At 42.3% G+C, this 20024-nt stretch overlaps 1 protein-coding gene across 1 annotated transcript in view; it reads right to left on the minus strand.

Annotated features, from left to right (window-relative positions):
- Positions 1–10336: 10336 nt before the first annotated feature.
- zcchc14 (zinc finger CCHC-type containing 14) overlaps positions 10337–20024 on the minus strand; it is a 134858-nt gene continuing 125170 nt past the window's right edge. The window contains exon 13 of the mRNA XM_033035633.1: positions 10337–12411. Coding sequence (XP_032891524.1) covers positions 12356–12411 — 56 coding nt within the window. The 3' untranslated portion in view covers positions 10337–12355. The remainder of the gene's footprint in view (positions 12412–20024) is intronic.

Consider the following 20024-nt stretch of genomic DNA (forward strand, 5'->3'; position numbering starts at 1 on the left):
AAAGGGTATTGTACTCCTTATACTCCAACTACTCTCCTTATACACTCATGACACTGCAGCCAAATACCAACCCAACTCAATTTACAAGTTTGCAGACGACACCAGCACAGTGGGCTGGATATCAAATAATGATGAGACGGAGTACAGGAAGGAAATTGAGAACCTTGTAACCTGGTGTCAGGGCACCAACCTCTACCTCAAAGTCAGCAAGACAAAGGAGACTGTGATTGACTTCAGGAAGTGAAGCAGTACACACACCCCTGTAAACATTGGTGGTGCCGAAGTAAAGATGTTCAAAAGCTTTGGAATAATTTTCACCAGCAAATTATCCAGGACCAGCTATATTGAAGCCATGGCCAAGAATGTCTCCACTTCCTTGGAAGAATTAAGAAGTTCTGCACATCCCCAACAACCCTCTCCAACATCTACAGATGTGCTGTAGAAATTATTTTATAGGGATGCATCTAAGCATGGTTTGGGAACAGCTCCATCCAAGACCACAAGGGTTGTGGACGTAGCCAAGACCATCACGCAAACCAATCTTCCTTCCATTGACTCCATGTACACTTCACACGCCTCGGCAAGGCCACCAGCATAAGGAACGATCAGGTTACTCTCTCTTCTCCCATTTCTCTTCAGGCAAGAGGTACAGAAGTATGAAACATATACTTCCAGATTCAGGGAGCTGTTCAGGCCACTGGACCGTCTTCTCACCGGCTTGAGTATAGTCCTGACCTCCCATCCACCTTATTGGAGAACTTTGAACTATCTTTAATCAGACTTTATTGGAACTTATTTTGCAATAAATGTTGTACACTTTATCCTGAGAATGGTTTGATTTTAATAATGTATCGTCTTTTCTTTGACTGGGTAGCATGTAACCAGAGCTTATCACTGTACCTTGGCACAAGTGACAATAGTAAACAAACTAAATTATGGACTTTGGGTTCTGAGAATTAACTTCTTTTAAACCAAATAAATATTGGCTGTCTCCTAGAATAAAGTAGAGCTAAACATCATGCCTAGAAATTAATCCCCCATTGGTAGCATTTAATATGCTATGGCTGCATATTCTTCTCATAAGTTCATGGAGCAGAATAAGGCCATTCGGCCCATCAAAACTACTCCGCCATTCAATCATGGCTGATCTATAATTTCCCTTTCAACCTCAGTCTCCTGACTTCACCCTATAACCCCTGACAACCTTACTAATCAAGAATCTGTCAATCTCCACCTTAAAAATATCCATTGACTTGGCTTCCATAGCTGTCTGTGGCAACGAGTTCCACCGATTCACCACCCTAGGGGCGCCGCGTCTGTTTGTTTTTCAATCTTTTTTTAATTTTTAGTCAGATTTAAAGTTTGTTTTGGGGAATCTTTAACTTTTCTATGTGGGGGAGGGGGGTAGGGTAAGGGGGAAACTATTTCCCAGTCGCTTCCTGGCAGGGATGCGACTATTCTCCGAGTCGCATCCCCCCCCCCCCCCCCCCGCGGCCTACCACCTGGATTGGAGCGGCCTTTCCTGCCGGGGACCGGACCAGAGCTTCAGCAGCGGCGGCGCAGCGCTGGATTCACCACGGAGCGGGCAATGCCTACCTGGATCGGTTTGGAGCTCTGGAGCGTTGGGCCGCTGCTCCAACATCGCTGAGCTGTGGTTTGGAGAGCTTCCCGCGCGGTCGGCGCTGTCTTCAACATCGCGGAGTCCTGGGGCCCTTTGCCAAGGGCCGCCAGCGTTGCATCTCCGCCCAGCGCGGCCTGCAGACTTCGGGAGCAGTGGACTCCGGTAGGAGGTGGTCGTTTTCGGATGTGCAAGCCGCTCAGGATGTCCTCCAGTCCCGACGTCGGACTTCCATCACCCCGGCGAGTGGGCTGGAGCGGCGAGAGCGGAGGGTTCGGGATACCCCCCGACCATGGGAGGACAACAGAGGAGGATGATTGAAATTTTGGAGCCTTCCCTCACTGCGGGAATTTGATCGCGCTGTCTGGGGATGCCTGTGTTAAAAAAAAACTATCGTGTCCTGTGCTCTTTATTATTTGTATGACGACTACACATTTCGCTGTACCAATTGGTACATGTGACAAATAAATGTATCTTGTGTCTATGACTACAGAAATTCTTTCTCAGGTTGACGCAAAAAGCTGGAGTAATTCAGCGAGACAGGCAGCATCTCTGGAGAGAAACATAGAAATTAGGTGCAAGAGTAGGCCATTCGGCCCTTCGAGCCTACACCGCCATTCAATATGATCATGGCTGATCATCCAACTCAGTATCCCGTACCTGCCTTCTCTCCATACCCTCTGATCCCCTTAGCCACAAGGGCCTGCAGGAATGGGTAACGTCTCGGGTGGAGACTCTTCTTCAGAATCTCCTTTATAAAGGTACATCCTTTTATGCTGAGGCGGTGGCCCTGGTTCTAGACTCTCCCACTAGTGGAAACATCCTCTCCACATCCACTCTATCCAAGCCTTTCACTATTCGGCAAGTTTCAATGAGGTCCCCTCACATCCCCATTGATAAGGTCCCACATAGATTAGTGGGAAAAATTACGGCACATGGTATTGGGAGTAAAGTGCTGACATGGATAGAAAATTGGTTGGCAGGCAGGAAACAACGAGTAGAGATTAACAGGTCCCTTTCAGAATGGCAGGCAGTGACTAGTGGGGTACCGCAAGGCTTGGAGCTGGGACTGCAGCTATTTACAATATACATCAATGATTTAGATGAATTGATTCAAAGAAACATTAGCAAATTTGCAGATGACACAAAGCTGGGTGGCAGTGTGAACTGTGAGGAGGATGCTATGAGAATGCAGGGTGACTTGGACAGGTTGAGTGAGTGGGCAGATGCAGTTTAATGTGAATAAATGTGAGGTTATCCACTTTGGTGGCAAAAACAGGAAGGCAGATTATTATCTAAACTGTGTTAAATTCAGAAAAGGGGAAGTGGGGGTCCTTGTTCATCAGTCGATGAAAGTAAGGATGGAGGTAGAGCCGGCAGTGAAGAAAGTGAATGGCATGTTAGCTATCATAACAAGAGGAGTTGTGTATAGGAGCAAAGAGGTCCTTCTGCAGATGTATAGGACCCTAGTGAGACCACACCTGGAGTACTGTGTGCAGTTTTGGTCCACAAATTTGAGGAAGGACATTCTTGCTATTGAGGGAGTGCGGCGTAGGTTCACAAGGTTAATTCCCAGGGATGGCGGGACTGTCATATGGTGAGAGAATGGAGTGGCTGGGCTTGTACACTCTGGAATTTAGAAGGATGAGAGGTAATCTTATTGAAACATGTAAGATTATTAAGGGTTTGGACACACTACAGGCAGGAAACATGTTCCTGATGTTGAGGGAGAGCAGAAAAAGAATAAGGGGTAGGCCATTTAGAACGGAGATGAAGAAACAGTTTTTCATATAGAGTTGTGAGTCTGTGGAGTTCTCTGCCAGTGGTGACCAGTTCTCTGGATACTTTCAAGAGAGAGTTAGATAGGGCTCTTAAAGATAGCGGATTCAGGGGATATGGGTAGAAGGCAGGAACTGATTGTGGATGATCAGCCATGATCACATTGAATGGCAGTGCTGGCTCGAATGGCCTACTCCTATTGTCTATCGTTCTAAATTCCAGCAAGTACAGGCCCAGTGCCTTCAAACGCTCATATGTTAACCCAATCATTCCTGGGACCTTTTTCGTAAACCACCTCTGGACCTCTCTAATGCCTGCAAATCCTCCCCAGATATAGGGCCCAAAATTGTTCACAATACTCCAAATGCAATCTGACCAGTGCCTTATAAAACCTCAGGATTACATACCTGTTTTTGTAGTGTAGCCCCCTCGAAATAAATGCATTCGCCTTCCTTCCTACCAATTCAACTTGCAAATGAACTTTATGGGAATCCTGCACCAGCACTCCCAAGTACCTTTGCACCTCTGATTTCTGAATTCTCTCCCCATTTATAAAATACTAGACTAAGTGGGACCCATTGGGTTCCATGTTCACACGGGAGGGCTGGTCCCCTGACGCAATATTCCACCTCTCCACCAATTCCAATATTGGTGGCCAGTGGGGGGGGCTTTCTGGAGAGCTGGTATGGGTGTTGTTGGCTGCAGGGACTACTGGTCTCCAGAGGGCCAGTATGGACATTGTGGGCCAAATGGATTCTTGGGGTGGCAGCTCAGTCCCTCAAGCCTGATGTGCTGGCAGCTCACTCACGGCTGGTGGGCTGGCAGTCGACTCACGGCTATTCCTTGAATTCCATTTCAAGCAGAGTGCAAGGCCACCAAATTCAAGTGCAGTTTCTTACCGCTTCGAGCAGGGTGCACGGCCACAAAATCCAAGTGCAGTTTCATACCACTTCAAGCAGGGTGCAAGGCCACCCAATTCAAGTGCAGTTTCATACCATTCAAGGAGGGTGCAAGGCCACCAAATTCAAATGCAGTTTCATACCATTTCATGCAGGGTGCAACGACACCACATTCAAATGCAATTTCATACCATTTCATGCAGGGTTAAACCACCATAAAACTACACAAAACACACTCACAGTTCAGTAGACATTCAGTGTGTTCAGTTGATTCACAGCTCAGACAGAGTTGTGACCTCTCCCTCCCGCATCATACAGAGACTGAGCCACACCCACACTTCTGGAGTTTATAATCCCTCCCCCTTTCACCAGAAAAAGTGTGGCCTTCATGGCATGATTGACAGGAGAGTCTCAACATTTTTAAAACAATAATAACACTTTTATTTTTCATTGATGAGAAGAATCCTCCGCACCTGATCAGCAGAGGGGGACTGAGTAAGATGGGCAAAAATCACAGCCGTAAGTGGTAGCATTTTACCTAAAATCAATATAGTGCAAACAAGAAGTTGTCAAGTTTAGACAAACAACCCTTTGCAGTGCCTTTTCACTTCAACCCAAAATCCGCCCAAACAACCATTTGCAGTGCCTTTTCACTTCAACCCAAAACCCGCCCAAACAACCATTTGCAGTGCATTTTACTTCAACCCAAACAACCATTAGCAGTGCATTTTTACTTCAACCCAAACAACCATTAGCAGTGCATTTTTACTTCAACCCAACCATATTTTCATTTTCAAATCACATTAAGGGGACTCACAGTTGAGTAGACATGTGTTCAGAGCTCAGAGAGACATGACCCTCTGGCTTCCTCCATCTTGCAGAGACTGAGTGAGGCACACCACTTCCTGGTTTTATAGTCCATCACCCTCCCTCCAGCAGTGGCAGCAGAGAGAATGGCTAATTTTTTTAAAACATTAATATCTCTCTGATTTTTTATCGATGGGAAAAATCCTCTGGTCCCGGAAGGCGGAGGGGGGCTCTGAGCGAGGTGGCCAAAAATGACGGCCGTAGGTGGCGGCGTTCTCTCGGAAATCGCAGCACAGTGGGCCAAAAGCAGTCAAGATCAGACTTTTAGTAATATAGACATGACACCACGTTTTGCTAAGCCGTATTCCATCTGCCATTTCTCAGCCCACTCTCCCAACCTCTGCTTTCAAAATGAAGTTTCACTAAAGTTGACAAGAATGAATTTCGAAGCAGTGGTCTAACCTGGATATTATATGGAGCTCACAAAAGGAAATTCTGCTGGAAATTGGTACGTATTTCTGTGGTAGAGCAGACCAATTTATCAGTGGGATAGTTGGTAGTTCATTTGTGCAGGCACTAGTTCCATTCCAAAATGTGCGGAACCCTTTTATTACGGCCTGATCTGCATCAGATTCTGCAAAGCCCAAAGACAAGCAGCTTTTTTTTTTTAAAGCCTCTATAGTCAATCACTCCTTGTCCCTATTCCACCATTAAATCTCCAAATCCCTTCTCCCAACCCTGCAGACAGCAGTGACATAATGATTATATTTTGCTTGGTGATCTGATGATAGGGGCACAGTGTGGAAAATAAAGCATCTGGCATGCTGATGTAGCCTAATATACATTTTCAATTGATTCTCAGGTCTTTTGGTAGAATGTCGACTCTGAAATGTTGTGTTTGGTGTTCTTAAGTATAGGACCCTAGTGAGACCACACCTGGTTTGCAAATAGTTTGCGAATGGCAAAGATTCTTGCAGCTACTTGCTGGATGCCTGAGGTCGCACACCACAAGGTTCAGGTTCTTGAAGCAACCCACAAATGGTAATCCCACCTTGACCACGGAACACTATAGACCACCTCTTGCTGCTATGGGATTGCTTTGCACTAATGTCTTGGTTTTTTAGTCTTTTTTCTTTTTACTGTCTTGCAGTATTTATATAATTTACATTTTGTGTGTCGATGCCTGCGATTTTGCTGCAACCAAGATTTTCATTGTACCTGTGCGTTGTGCAAGTGATAATAAACTCAACTTGATCTGATGGTCAACCTGTTTCTAGTGTAAATAGGAAAGTTGTGGAGAAGTAGATAATGCAGTGAATTACCATATTGACATTTTACTCTTGGGCAATGAGTTTGAAGTTGGCCTGGAAAAATACCAATAAATGTGTCAAACAAAATTACCTTTGGACATTCTCATCCAACTTTCATTGGCATTTCACAATTTCGCTTAGGAGGCTATTTTTTTTGAAGAATGGAAACATATTTTGCCTGGTTTAGTAGGATGCGAACTTCAAAGATTAGGTTCCAAATCCATTCTTGAGACTTTAGATAAACTAATGTTTTGAGAGCAATGCAATATCCCGCACTATGCCTCACCACATTTGCTCCTTAGTTGTAAGAAAATGGCTGTATCTCTGCAAGGCATTGAACAAAACAAGCAGTTTGTGCATATTGCAGACATCAAAAGTGGAGTAGCTTCTGTAGAATTAAAACGTAAACTAATTATATTTTTTGCTAAAGACAAAAATGCTGGAGAAACTCAGCGGATGAGGCAGCATCTATGGAACAAAGGAATAAGTGACGGTTCGGGTTGAGACCCTTCTTCAGCCCTTTTTGCTAGGTTAAGTTTGAACCAATCATCTGCACAGAATGCAAGAAATATTAACCCAGGATGTCATTGCAGTTTAGTGATCATAAAATACATGAATGTATATTGTATATTTTAAAATATAAAGTCTATCATGTTGTGTTTTCTTGTTTGTTATGTCATAAATGCACAATGCAACATTTTCTGGATTTGCTACAGTTCCTGAAATCTACTGAAGGTAAAGACATTATCTAGTAGAATTCGATTGTTGCCCATATGTGAAACAGCAATTCAGTTGCAAATGAAATGGGGCTGTTTTTGTGCCAAATTGATCTTTACACCCAGGTGTCAAGCTGAAGTTCTACCCCACTGAGTCTACTGTAATTCTAATTATGAACCTCGTCTGTACCATAACCTATCTACTGTTTCTATGGAATTACAAGGGAGATATTAAGATACAGGCATACATAAAGTGAACAACTCAAAGTGATTGTGTATAGTATTGAAGATTCAAGTAATTAAAAAGAGGCACAGGAATCCACAGATATTGTAAATCGGCATCGACTGAAAAAATTACTTCTGCAGTGAACACTGTTTCTATTATGAATTTTATGTCAATGCTAAACCTTCAAAATAAACAAGGAAACTGTGGTAAACAGAAAATTGGAGCACTTCAGTTTAACAATTCTATCATTGATCATTTTTATATAGAATGCAATACACGTGTTTAATGATGGAGGAGATAAGATCGCCAGAACAAGTTATTAAGTTCTCAATGCATTATGTTATTAGTTTGGTAATCGAACGTAAATTATCACATGATAAACTTAGAAGATGTCACAAACTTTAATACTCATATGATCACACATTAAATGTATGGCACAATGGACACCAAATGGCAAAAGTAAATCAAAAAGGAAAAAAAGGTATTTGCAACTCCACAGTATACATTGTAAAGGCTGCAGATTGTCAGAAATATTTGAATATACTGACTTCATCTAAAGTTTCAAGTGACTGAATCACCATTTAAAACCTCGAATGAGAGTGATACCTTCAAAATCATTATCAGGTATCCATAATTCTCCAAATCGCTCTCTAAATTTCATGAAATAAAAGAACAATTCTTCAAAAAAAGATATTGAACCAAAGAAAGTACGACAAAGAAATAAAACACAACTCGGATAAGGATGGGGACTTAATCAGCAGCGAAAGGCCGGAAGTGATCAGACATGACAAGGAGACTGTCAAAGATTGCAAAAGACAAAAAATACATTCATTTTTCAGGATCCTTTCCTTTTTTGAAGAATTTGCAATTCGAACTTGAGAATCTACTTGTACGTAAGCGATACATTTTCCCTAAACATCTCCTGTTTTCTCTCATCTCTCCAGATGCACCGAGGGGGAAAAGACGTCCTCTTTTCGTAACATTAAACTCGCACATGTAGCATCTACATATTGAACTATTTTCTGAAATTCTGCATCATTGTCTTTAATTTGAGGACAAATTTCAGAGTGCAAGTCTTGTAGGAATAGAGTTCGAGCTTTTAGTCAAGTGATGAATCCTCACAGGTAAGTATACCGTGGGAGCTATACAGATAGAATACCATTATGGTATTAGATATACCAGATAGAAGATATAATACCATTCTCATTATGCATCCAAACTCCTACCAGCAGGAACCATAAAATAGAAATCAGAGGTGAAGACTGAACCTGGCATATCAGATTTCCCATCCATTCCTAAAAACATCTTGACACCAATGACTTAAATTGTTCATTCAGCAGAGACTGGGAATGAAACTAAGTTTCCTATGATCATTATGGCTTTTAATTATGGGAGTATGAAAAGTTATCTTTTTCTCAGCTCGAGAGGGGACAGAGAGAAACAGAGACAAGAAAGGAGGCAGGTACACAAAATTGCTGGAGGAACTCAGCGGGTGCAGCAGCATCTATGGAGCGAAGGAAATAGGCGACGTTTCGGGCCGAAACCCTTCTTCAGACTGATAGGGGGTGGGGAAAGAAAGAAGGACAAAGGGAGGAGGAGGAGGAGCCCGAGGGCGGGCGGATGGGAGGAGACAGCTAGAGGGTGAAGGAAGGGGAGGGGGGGAGGGGACAGCACGGGCTAGCCAAATTGGGAGAATTCAATGTTGATGCCAAGGGGACGCAAGGACCCCAGACGGAATATGAGGTGCTGTTCCTCCAATTTCCGCTGTTGCTCACTCTGGCAATGGAGGAGACCCAGGACAGAGAGGTCGGATTGGGAATGGGAGGGGGAGTTGAAGTGCTGAGCCACCGGGAGGTCAGGTAGGTTATTGCGGAAAGGAGGGAGGATGCATATGTGGACAGCAATGACCAAGAGGAAATATCACTCTCACTTTCAATTAATAATCAAAGGACAACGTCTGTTCAGTGCTTTTGATTCTATTGTGTTTTGTGATAAGTAAAGCAGAAATATGACTAGCTTGCAACTTGTGCTTGTTCATAATGGTGGTATTTCATGGTGTGACAAATGAACCCAACAAATGACCTATAATGCCATCACATTGAAAATAGATTAAAAAAAATCTATCTCCAGCTCTGGAGAATCATTTCCAATGTAATTTACAACTCTGCCCTGTTGATGAATTTTCCTGTAGATTGGAACTATGCTAATAAATCTTTGTTCATTATGTGTAAAAACATCGAGAGATAACACAAATTAATTTCTCATCTGGGCTTAATCCTGAAGCAACTTCCTTTTTTCCGTTGATGCTGATGTCTCTGATACCAATAACATTTCTAATTGTGTTGCTCAACCCTTCAGAAATGAATAAACATTATTCTCACTGGATATTCCCAAATGACAAAAATAATTCAGTGAGGAAAGAATTAAACGTTCTTACTTCATAAAAGTTTACATAAACTCACATGATTAGACCAAATATTTCATGTCTGCAGATACCTGTATTTAATATCATTCATTCTTAATTGTGTAAATGGTGGTTACAAACTTTGTTCATCAATGTCTATCATTACTTTATGAGAATTGTATCAGATTCACATCAACCTATATTGTCCATTGTTTAAGGCCAGTGCAAAACTTGTTTAGGTACGCTCTTATTTCAATTTTATAGGTGGATAATATTCACATATTTTTACAATGGTCCTACAAATTACAATTTGTTTTCCATTGATATGGGTGTCTTGATCATTCATTACTACTATGCTATAATATCTGGTTATCACAGATGGCCTAATACTGATATACAGTGGAAATGTTCTAAATGTTAAACATTATAAATGGGAAGCTGTACCTAGCATCACTGAAGTATAACATTATGATGTACAATCATACATTTTCCAGTGTGCTATTTCAATAAAAAGATTGGTGGTAGAAAGGATCTTCAGTCAATAAAATGTTTCCAAATATCAGGGTTCAAAGAGTTGTTGGTCGAATCAAATCATTTGATTTTTAATATGGAATATCCAAAGCGTTTGAGAGATATACAACTTTGGTCTTTAAAAACACTTGATGGAAGGATTGTTACAGATGGTAATAAATTCAAGGGAATTTTGAAATATCAAGTTACATATTGTTAGAACTATAATTATCCTGTGAAATTATGTTCTGACTTCAGAAGTGTTATACTGGAATCATTTAATATGAAGGTTCACACTTGAAAATGATTTACTAAGCCTTGGAATCACAGAAATGACCAAAATAAAATTTTATTAACCAATAATTAGGACTGTTGATAATGAGTAGAGTTTTTACTTAAAAGTCACTTCCAGTGCATTAGCTTTCAAATAATGCTCTTGCTATCTCTAGTAAAAAGTGATGGGTGCACCAATAAACTTACCCAGAACTATTCGATCACAAACATTATATTGTAGAATGCAAACCCATAATACTGTAATCATATTTATTTAGAAACTAACTCTTGATTTCAAGTTATTTAAGGAAAGTAATAACGGTGCAAATCAATAATTCTAACTTTATTCCTATATTGACTTCTTATGGGTTGAGCAATATAATAATACATAGGAACAAATATAGCTTCAAATGTTAAATCTCCAAGTTCTCCCTATAAAGCATAAATACTATTTGTTGCATCAAACATCTTAACATGCTGTTTTTTCAAAATGTATTTAATCACATGCAGTACTGCAGTGTATGTTCAACTCTGTGGAGAGCTTCTCATTTGCGTAGAGATAAGAGAATGAGCCACTGTAAATAACATCTTCTGCTTCCAGCTCATACAGATCTGTATTTACAAATCTGGGATGGAAAAGCACTTGGACTTATTTCTGATTGAAGCAACATTTTTGGAACTTTTATCTGAATGGACCAACATTTCCTTTGTATGGGTGATAGCAAAACACCAACTCTTGTATACCAGATGATGACAAAATGACAGGTACCTTCTCATACAAAAGAGTCAACTGATTTTGCTGATTTAGTGTGTTATGTAAGTTCATTAAAACTATAAATTGCAAAACCAATTCAATATACTCATAATGCTAACATATGTAAAGATTCTTCTACATCAGTTGTGACTGACTAACATACATGCTGCACGCATGCATGCCTCTCGCACGCACACACGCACGCACGCACACACACACAGGTACAAACACTTGTAAACATGACAAATTGATTCAGGAGAACTTGACACCATAATTCTACAAAACAACTAATTTTACAAAAAATATTTTTGTATCATTTTACATGTAAAGGTCTCTCTATTAAAAATATACAAGTTGAAGAACCTTACAAAAACAGATACGTTTCCAACCCTGTCACATTTATGTTCGGCAACTTCCAGGAGACTGAAGAGTTCTTCTGTGCTTTCAGCATTCTTCTTCCAAATTTCTTCTCTCTCGATGATCAGATGAGAATGTTTTGCTGACTGCCATGCTCCATCATTATTGCATTGTAAATATAACTATGAATAATTTGAAACAGAGTTCTTTGCTTTTCTCGTCACTCATCGCACCCCCCCCCCCCCCCCCCCCCCCCCCCGCTCCCTCAACCCATCTCCAATAGCCAACACAGCTTTATTTTTCATATTCCTATGAAGCTGTACAGTATTGGCTATCAAAAGAAAAATTGGTGCTCTCGAAGATTTCTCTGTTAGGTGTTAGTTCCTAGAAACAGCCATAGTTATGTAACAGTTAACTTTCCTTGTGCAATATCAGTGCACAATATTTGCTAAACACACTGATTCCCATTTGTCATTACTTTTTAAAATTCCATCATACTTATATTTACAGCTAGTGCATGCACAGTGTAGTTTATACCCACATATAAGATATTTTTAAAAAGCACCTTTGGATTTAAAAAAAAGCAGGAAATTAATTTTGCAGGACAAGATATCCATTGAACATCTTTGAATCTTCCCTTGTACCTGCTATTATTTTACTCAATGGCACACTGTGATTCATATCAATGTGCATTTCCGACTATTAGTCTGCTGAATCCATACTTTCAGATGGAGGTGCATACTTCAGTCTAAAAGTACCTGAAAGATAATTTAAAATAATACAGATTAAAACATATTATGAATTTATTTTCCGAAACAACTAAGGCAAAATTCAAATATTTGGATTTTGAATATCTAAAACAACAGCTTGGCAATCATAATAATCAATGTGCTATTCAGCTCATTTCTACTTTTACATACATACATTACCATATTTATTGGATGCATAAATCACATTTCAAAATTAAATATAACGAGGTGAGTAATCTTCATTTGTTGAGAGGGGAAATGCAATCATCCTTTACTAATCATACTTCTGAATAGTCCTCCCACAAGCTAAGGAGTAGTCTCAATCTTCTGACCTACCTCATTGCAGACATTGGACTTTTTCTCTAGAACTAATGCGACAATGCTTAAAAAACTATGTTCTGCACTCTTGTATTTTTCTCTTTGTTCTACCTGTTGTACTTGTGTATGGTTTGATTGCATTCATATGCAGTATTATTTGAATTGATTTGACATCACAATCTGGTTTGGGAACAGCTCTGCCCAGGATAGAAAGGCTCTGCAGAGAGTAGTGCATTCGGCCAAACACACTATGGGAACTACACTCACCCCTCCTGCATGACCTATACACCAGGAGGTGCAGATCTTGAGCCAGCAAGATAATGAAGGACCCCTACCACCCCAGATACGGACTGTTTCAGCTGCCACGGTCAGGCAAGCGCCTCCGCGAAAACAAAGAGGATGAGACTGAGTTTCTTCCCACAGGCCACCAGGACTGTAAACTCTTATCTCACCAGGGACTAATTTACTGTTGTGCTGTGTCTTTTTATTTTTCTAAAATGTAAATACTGGTTCTGTTATGTTCTGTTTTGTTGTTTTTGCACAATCCGCAGGCATTGCCACTTTCATTTCACTGCACATCTTGTATGTGTACGTGACAAATAAAGTTGACTTCTCTGAACAAAAGCTTTTCCCTGCATCTCATAGAAACAGACAATAGGTGCAGGTGTAGGCCAATCGGCCCTTCGAGCCAGCGCTGCCATTCAATATGATCATTGCTGATCATCCAAAATCAGTACCCCGTTCCTGCTTTCTACCCATATTATGTTAGCCCTAAGAGCTCTATCTAACTCTCTCTTGAATAAAATAATCACAGTGCATATGACAATAATAAGCCAGTAATATCAATTATTGCTGTATAAAATTATTAAAACCTGGTCCATTCTGAAAAATTGTAAATCTTGTCTCCATCAAACAACTCCTATTAGATCTCTGCTCCCACCCAGAATAATAGCCAAATAAATGTTTGAACTGTACGTGTCAATATACATGTTCCCAAAAAAGGCAGACATTGAACTTTAGCAAAGGTACACACAATTGCTGGGGAAACTCAGCGGGTGCAGCAGCATCTATGGAGCGAAGGAAATAGGCGACGTTTCGGGCCGAAACCCTTCTTCAGACTGATGGGGGGTGGGGAAAGAAAGAAGGAAAAGGGGAGGAGGAGGAGGAGCCCGAGGGCGGGCGGATGGGAGGGTGGGAGGAGACAGCTAGAGGGTTAAGGAAGGGGAGGAGACAGCACGGGCTAGCCAAATTGGGAGAATTCAATGAACTTTAGCAATGCTGGTTCAGGAATAAAATTTGCCAGACAAGGGAAACAATTATATAATGTGGTTTTTCATATTTAAGCAGGCAGGGATTCAGTTTAATAGATTTTTCATAAATTGAAATCTCTGTATTGTACAAAAGGGATTAGTGTTGGCGCATTTACTGTTTGAGATTCATGACTTGGATGTGAATGTGAGATGAATGATTGGTAAATTTGTAGATGACATGAAAGATGGTATTGTTGTGAATAGCAAGATATGGATCAGATGGAAAATTGGGTGGAGCAAGGCAAATGAATTTAGTGTGAGGTGATGCATTTTGAAAAGTGAAATAGAAAACACAGAAACATAGAAAATAGGTGCAGGAGTTGGCCATTCAACATTCAATATGATCATGGCTGATTCATCATCCAAAATCGGTACCCGTTCCTGCTTTTCCCCCATATCCCTTGATTCTGTTAGCCCTAAGAGCTATATCTAGCTCAGAAGTAGGCCACATACAGATAATATATTTTTACTTTAAATTTAAACATAAATTTGTATCAAAGGAGAAAGCCACGGAGGACAGTGAAATCAGTGCAGGGAAGACTAATATGTTAGGCAGTTTGAGATCAAGAATGAGGTTGTGGTGGTCAGTGGCGGACTGGCCAGGGTGTCAGCTTGCCCGATGGTAAGTGGGCCCCTGATGAAGTGATAGCAAGTGATGGCAAGTGGGCCCCTGTTAAATGATAGCATTGTAGTTGTGGGTGGGCCCCCGTTGTCTCCTGGCAACCAATATTTTTAGACCCAGTCCGCCACTGGTGGTGGGGATCTTGAAGAGCATTAAGGTGGAAATATTCTCGGGGCCTGATGGGATCTATTCCAGGTTATTGAGATAAGCAAGAGAGGAGATTGCAGGGGCTTTAACAAACCTTTGTATCTCCTCCAACCATAGGCAAGGTACCAGAGTCATAGAGTCAGAGATAGAGTCATATAGCGTGGAAGACCTTCAGCCCAACTTGCCCACACCAACCAACATGTCCCTTCAGTCAACCAGCTATTTATGCTAGTCCCATCTAGACTAGTCCCATCTGTCTGCATTTGGCCTATCTCTCTCTAACCCTGTCCTATCCATGTTCCTGTCTAATAGCCCTGTCCCACGGTGCGAGTTCATTCCAAGAGCTCTCCCGAGTTTAAAAAAAATCAAACTTGTGGTAAGCACGGAGAATGAACGTAGCAGGTACGTCGGAGTTCGGGGACGTCTCTTAGCGCTAACGGCAGGTACTCGGGAAGACTCGCTAACAGCAGGTAAGCACGGGAAGACTCGTGAAGATTTTTCAACATGATGAAAAATGTCCATGAGAGCCCCGAGTACCGACGAGTGGCTATTACCTTAAATCTCCGAGTTCGAATCAGGGCAAACTCGGGAGAACTCTTGGAATAAACTCGTACCGTGGGACAGGGCTTTAAATGTTTCTTAAATGTTGCAATAGTACCTGCCTCAACTACCTCCTCCAGCAGCTCATTCCATACACCCACCACCCTTTGTGTGAAAAAGTTATCTCTTAGGTTCCTATTAAATTTGTCTCCCCTCACCTTAAACCTATGTCCTCTTGATCTCGATTCCCCTACTCCGATCTATTCTTCTCATGATTTTGATCACATCTCAAAGATATTATGTATACCTCAAAGAGATATTTTGTACACCTCTATGAGGACTGGAGAATAGCCAATGTTGTTCCTTTGATTAAGAAGGGCAGCAGTGGGAATCCAGGAAATTAGTGGTAGTGTTAGGGTACATATTGGATAGGATTCTTTGGGATAGGATTTCCTCGCATTGAGACGAGAATGGGCTAATTAGGGAAAAAGATTAAAAGTGTTGGAGCAACTCAGTGGGTTCTCTCATCCAAATCATTAATATACAACGTAAAGAGTAGCGGCCCCAGTACCGACCTCTGCGGAACGCCGCTAGTCACTGGCAGCCAACCAGCAAAAAAAAACCTTTATTGGCCTTCTGTCATCCAGCTATCAATGTTAGTATCTTTCCTCTGATACCACGGGCTCTCATCTTCTCTAGCAGCCTCACTTGCGGCACCTTATCAAAGGCCTGAAAATTCAGGTAAACTGCATCTATTGACTCTCCTTTGACTATCCTGCTATTTACTTCCTCAAATAATTCCAATAGGTTCATCAGGCAAGATCTCCCTTTCACAAAACCATGCTGACTTCGGCCTATTTTATCATGTGCTTCTAATTACTCAGAAACCTCACCTTTTATAATGGACTTTATATTAATATTATAAATATTTTAATTACCAACCACTGAAGTCAGGTTAACCGGCCTATAGTTCGCACTCTTATGCTTCTTGAGCTTATGCTCCCTTCTTGAACAGCAGAGTAATATTTGCAATTTTCCAATCGTCTGGAACAACTCCTGACTCTAGTGATTCTCGAAAGATCACAACTAATGCCTCCACAATCTCTAAAGCTACCTCTTATAAGAACCCTGGGGTGCAGTCTATCTGGTCCAGGTGACAACCATCTTCAGACCTGTCAGCTTTGCAAGCACCTTCTCCTTAGTGTTAGACACTCCACTAACTTCCACCCCTTGACTCGCTTTTTAAGAAAGGCGGGAGAGAGAAAACAAGGAATTATAGACCAGTTAGTCTGACATTGGTGGTTGGGAAGATGCTGGAGTCAATTATATAAAATGAAATAGCTGCTCATTTGGAGAGCATAAACAGGATCGGTCCGAGTCAGCATGGATTTACGAAGGGGAAATCATGCTTGACTAATCTTCTGGTATTTTTTGAGGATGTAACTAGGAAAATGGACAAGGGAGAGCCAGTGGATGTAGTATACCTGAACTTTCAGAAAGCATTTGATAAGGTCCCACATAGGAGATTAGCAGGCAAAATGAGGGCACATGGTATTGGGGGTAGTGCTGACATGGATAGAAAATTGGTTGGCAGACAGGAAACTAAGAGTAGGGATTAACGATTCCCTTTCAGAATGGCAGGCAGTGAGTAGTGGGGTACCACAAGGCTCGGTGCTGGGACCGCAGCTATTTACAATATACATCAATGATTTGGATGAAGGGATTCAAAGTAACATTAGCAAATTTGTAGATGACACAAAGCTGGGTGGCAGTGTGAACTGTCAGGAGGATGCTATGAGAATGCAGAGTTACTTGGACAGGTTCGGGGAGTGGGGACTTTGTTATCAAAAACCGGAAGGCAGATTACTATCTAAATGGCGTCAAGTTGGGAAAAGGGGAAGTACAACGGGATCTGGGGGTCCTTGTTCATCAGTCTATGAAAGTAAGCAAGCAGGTACAGCAGGCAGTGAAGAAAGCGAATGGCATGTTGGCCTTTATAACAAGAGCAGTCGAGTATAGGAGCAGTTGTACAGGGCCCTAGTGGGACCACACCTGGAGTATTGTGTGCAGTTTTGGTCCCCTATTTTGAGAATGGACATTCTTACTATTGAGGGAGTGCAACGTAGGTTTACAAGGTTAATTCCCGGGATGGCGGGACTGTCATATGCTGAGAGAATGGAGCGGCTGGGGTTGTACACTCTGGAGTTTAGGATGAGAGGATATCTTATTGAAACATATAAGATTGTTAAGGTTTGGACAGGAAACATGTTCCCGATGTTGGGGGAGTCCAGAACCAGGGGCCACAGTTTAAGAATAAGGAGGTAAGCCATTTAGAATGGAGACGAGGAAACACTTTTTCTCACAGAGAGATGTGAGTCTGTGGAATTCTCTGTCTCAGAAGGCGGTGGAGGCCAGTTCTAGAGAGAGCTAGATAGGGCTCTTAAAGATAGCGGAGTCAGGGGATATGGGGAGAAGGCAGGAATGGGGTACTGATTGGGGATGATCAGCCATGATCACATTGAATGGCGGTGCTGGCTCGAAGGGCCGAATGGCCTACTCCTGCACCTATTGTCTATTGACAATTTACTGTGTAGGTACACTGGGAGTCTCTCTGAACTGCAGGTTCACAACTAGACCTCTTAATCTAATTCAGACAAGTAATGTGTCTGCACTCCCTGTTGCTGGCTACCCAAAGAGAAGATGAGATCCCCTCCCTGTCATGTATGCTACAACTTGCATTGTATTGCAGCCACCAAATGTAATCATCTAGCCAGTAATGAAGTTCATGGTCATTGTGACCTTTCTCTTCCCAACAAAGGATTGTGCAATCATGGGTGCTTGGTCTGATTCTTTTTGCAGCAGGTGCAGGATTTCAGTGACCACACATTGTACACAATCTCCAGATTCAGTGATTCGGGAATATATATAATTGGAGCATTGTTTCTAGACTCCCAACTACATATTTTCCTCTTCCAGTGTCCCCTGGCAAAGACATCGTGTTTTTTTTGCCATTTCCACCTACTCCTGGTCTGCTGAGAGTTGAGTAAGCACTATTATTTGATATTTGAATATTTTGCCATTTTATCCTGGTCGATTTTATCTAAAGGTTGAGTAAGAGCTGTTATTTAGAATGGACAAACTAAAATATAGTATCCTTCACCTCACTAAGTTATTGTGATCTTGTGGAAAAAGTGATTGTGATCTTGGCAACTCCATGTTGAGTCACTCATTGAGTGTAATGAGACTCAAGTTCAAGTTGACATTCATTGCCACATGCACCAATTGGTACAGTAAAATTTGTGTTACCGTGCAGCCATACGAATAAAAAGAACAACGTTGGAATCAACGTTTCTCACTGTGATGGAAGGCATTAAAGTTCAGTCATCTTCCTCTTTGTTCACCCGTGGTCGGGTCTAGAACCTTCCGCAGTCGCCGCTACGTACGGCCCGATGTACAGGCCCTCTCGCCGGGATGATCGAAACTCCGCCGTAGGAACGGATCGGAACACACTCTGCGGTTTGGAGTTTCTGAATCGGCCGCTTCTTACTGGAGACCGTGGCTTCCGAAGTCCACAGGCCGAGCTGGGCGGAGCTCCAACACTGGCAATCCTCGGCAAAAGATCCCAGGCCTCCGCGATGTTAAAGTCAGCACCGCACCCACGGCTAGAAGCTCCACAGACCACAGCTCCACGGTGTTAAAGTCAGCAGGCCCTGCTGGACGGAGCTCCAACACTGACGGTCCTCGACAAGGATGCCCGGCTCCGCAATGGTAATTCAGCGCTGCGCCCGCTGCTGATGCTCTGCGCCCGCTTGGATGTGTTTCCTCATCTCCGTTCTAAATGGCTTACTTCTTATTCTTAAACTGTGGCCCCTGGTTCTGGACTCCCCCAAGATCGGGAACATGTTCCTGCCTCTAGCGTGTCCAAACCCTTAACAATCTTATATGTTTCAATGAGATGCCCTCTCATCCTTCTAAACTCCAGAGTGTACAAGCCCAGCCACTCCATTCTCTCAGCATATGTCAGTCCCGCCATCCCGAGAATTAAAACCTTGTAAACCTACGTTGCACTCCCTCAATAGCAAGAATGTCCTTCCTCAAATTAGGGGGCTAAAACTGCACACAATACTCCAGGTGTGGTCTCACTAGGGCTCTGTACAACTGTAGAAGGACCTCTTTGCTCCTATATTCGACTCCTCTTGTTATAAAGGCCAACATGCCATTCGCTTTCTTCACTGCCTGCTGTACCTGCATGCTTTTATGCCCCTGTCCCACTTAGGAAACCTGAACGGAAACCTCTGGAGACTTTGCGCCCCATCCAAGGTTTCCGCGTGGTTCCCGGAGGTTTTTGTCAGTCTCCCTACCTGCAACCTCCGGCAACCACCTGCAACCTCCGGAAACTGCACGGAAACCTTGGGTGGGGCGCAAAGTCTCCAGAGGTTTCCGTTCAGGTTTCCTAAGTGGGACAGGGGCATAACTTTCATAGACTGATGAACAAGGACCCCCCCAGATCCCGTTGTACTTCCCCTTTTCCCAACTTGACGCCATTTAGATAGTAATCTGCCTTCCTGTTTTTGCTACCAAAGTGGATAAGCTCACATTTATCCGCATTAAACTTCATCTCCCATACATCTGCCCACTCCCCCAACCTGTCCAAGTCACCCTGCATTCTCATAGCATCCTCCTCA

Source organism: Amblyraja radiata, chromosome 17 (genome assembly GCF_010909765.2).
Source record: "Amblyraja radiata isolate CabotCenter1 chromosome 17, sAmbRad1.1.pri, whole genome shotgun sequence".
NCBI classification, from domain to species: Eukaryota; Metazoa; Chordata; class Chondrichthyes; order Rajiformes; family Rajidae; genus Amblyraja; species Amblyraja radiata.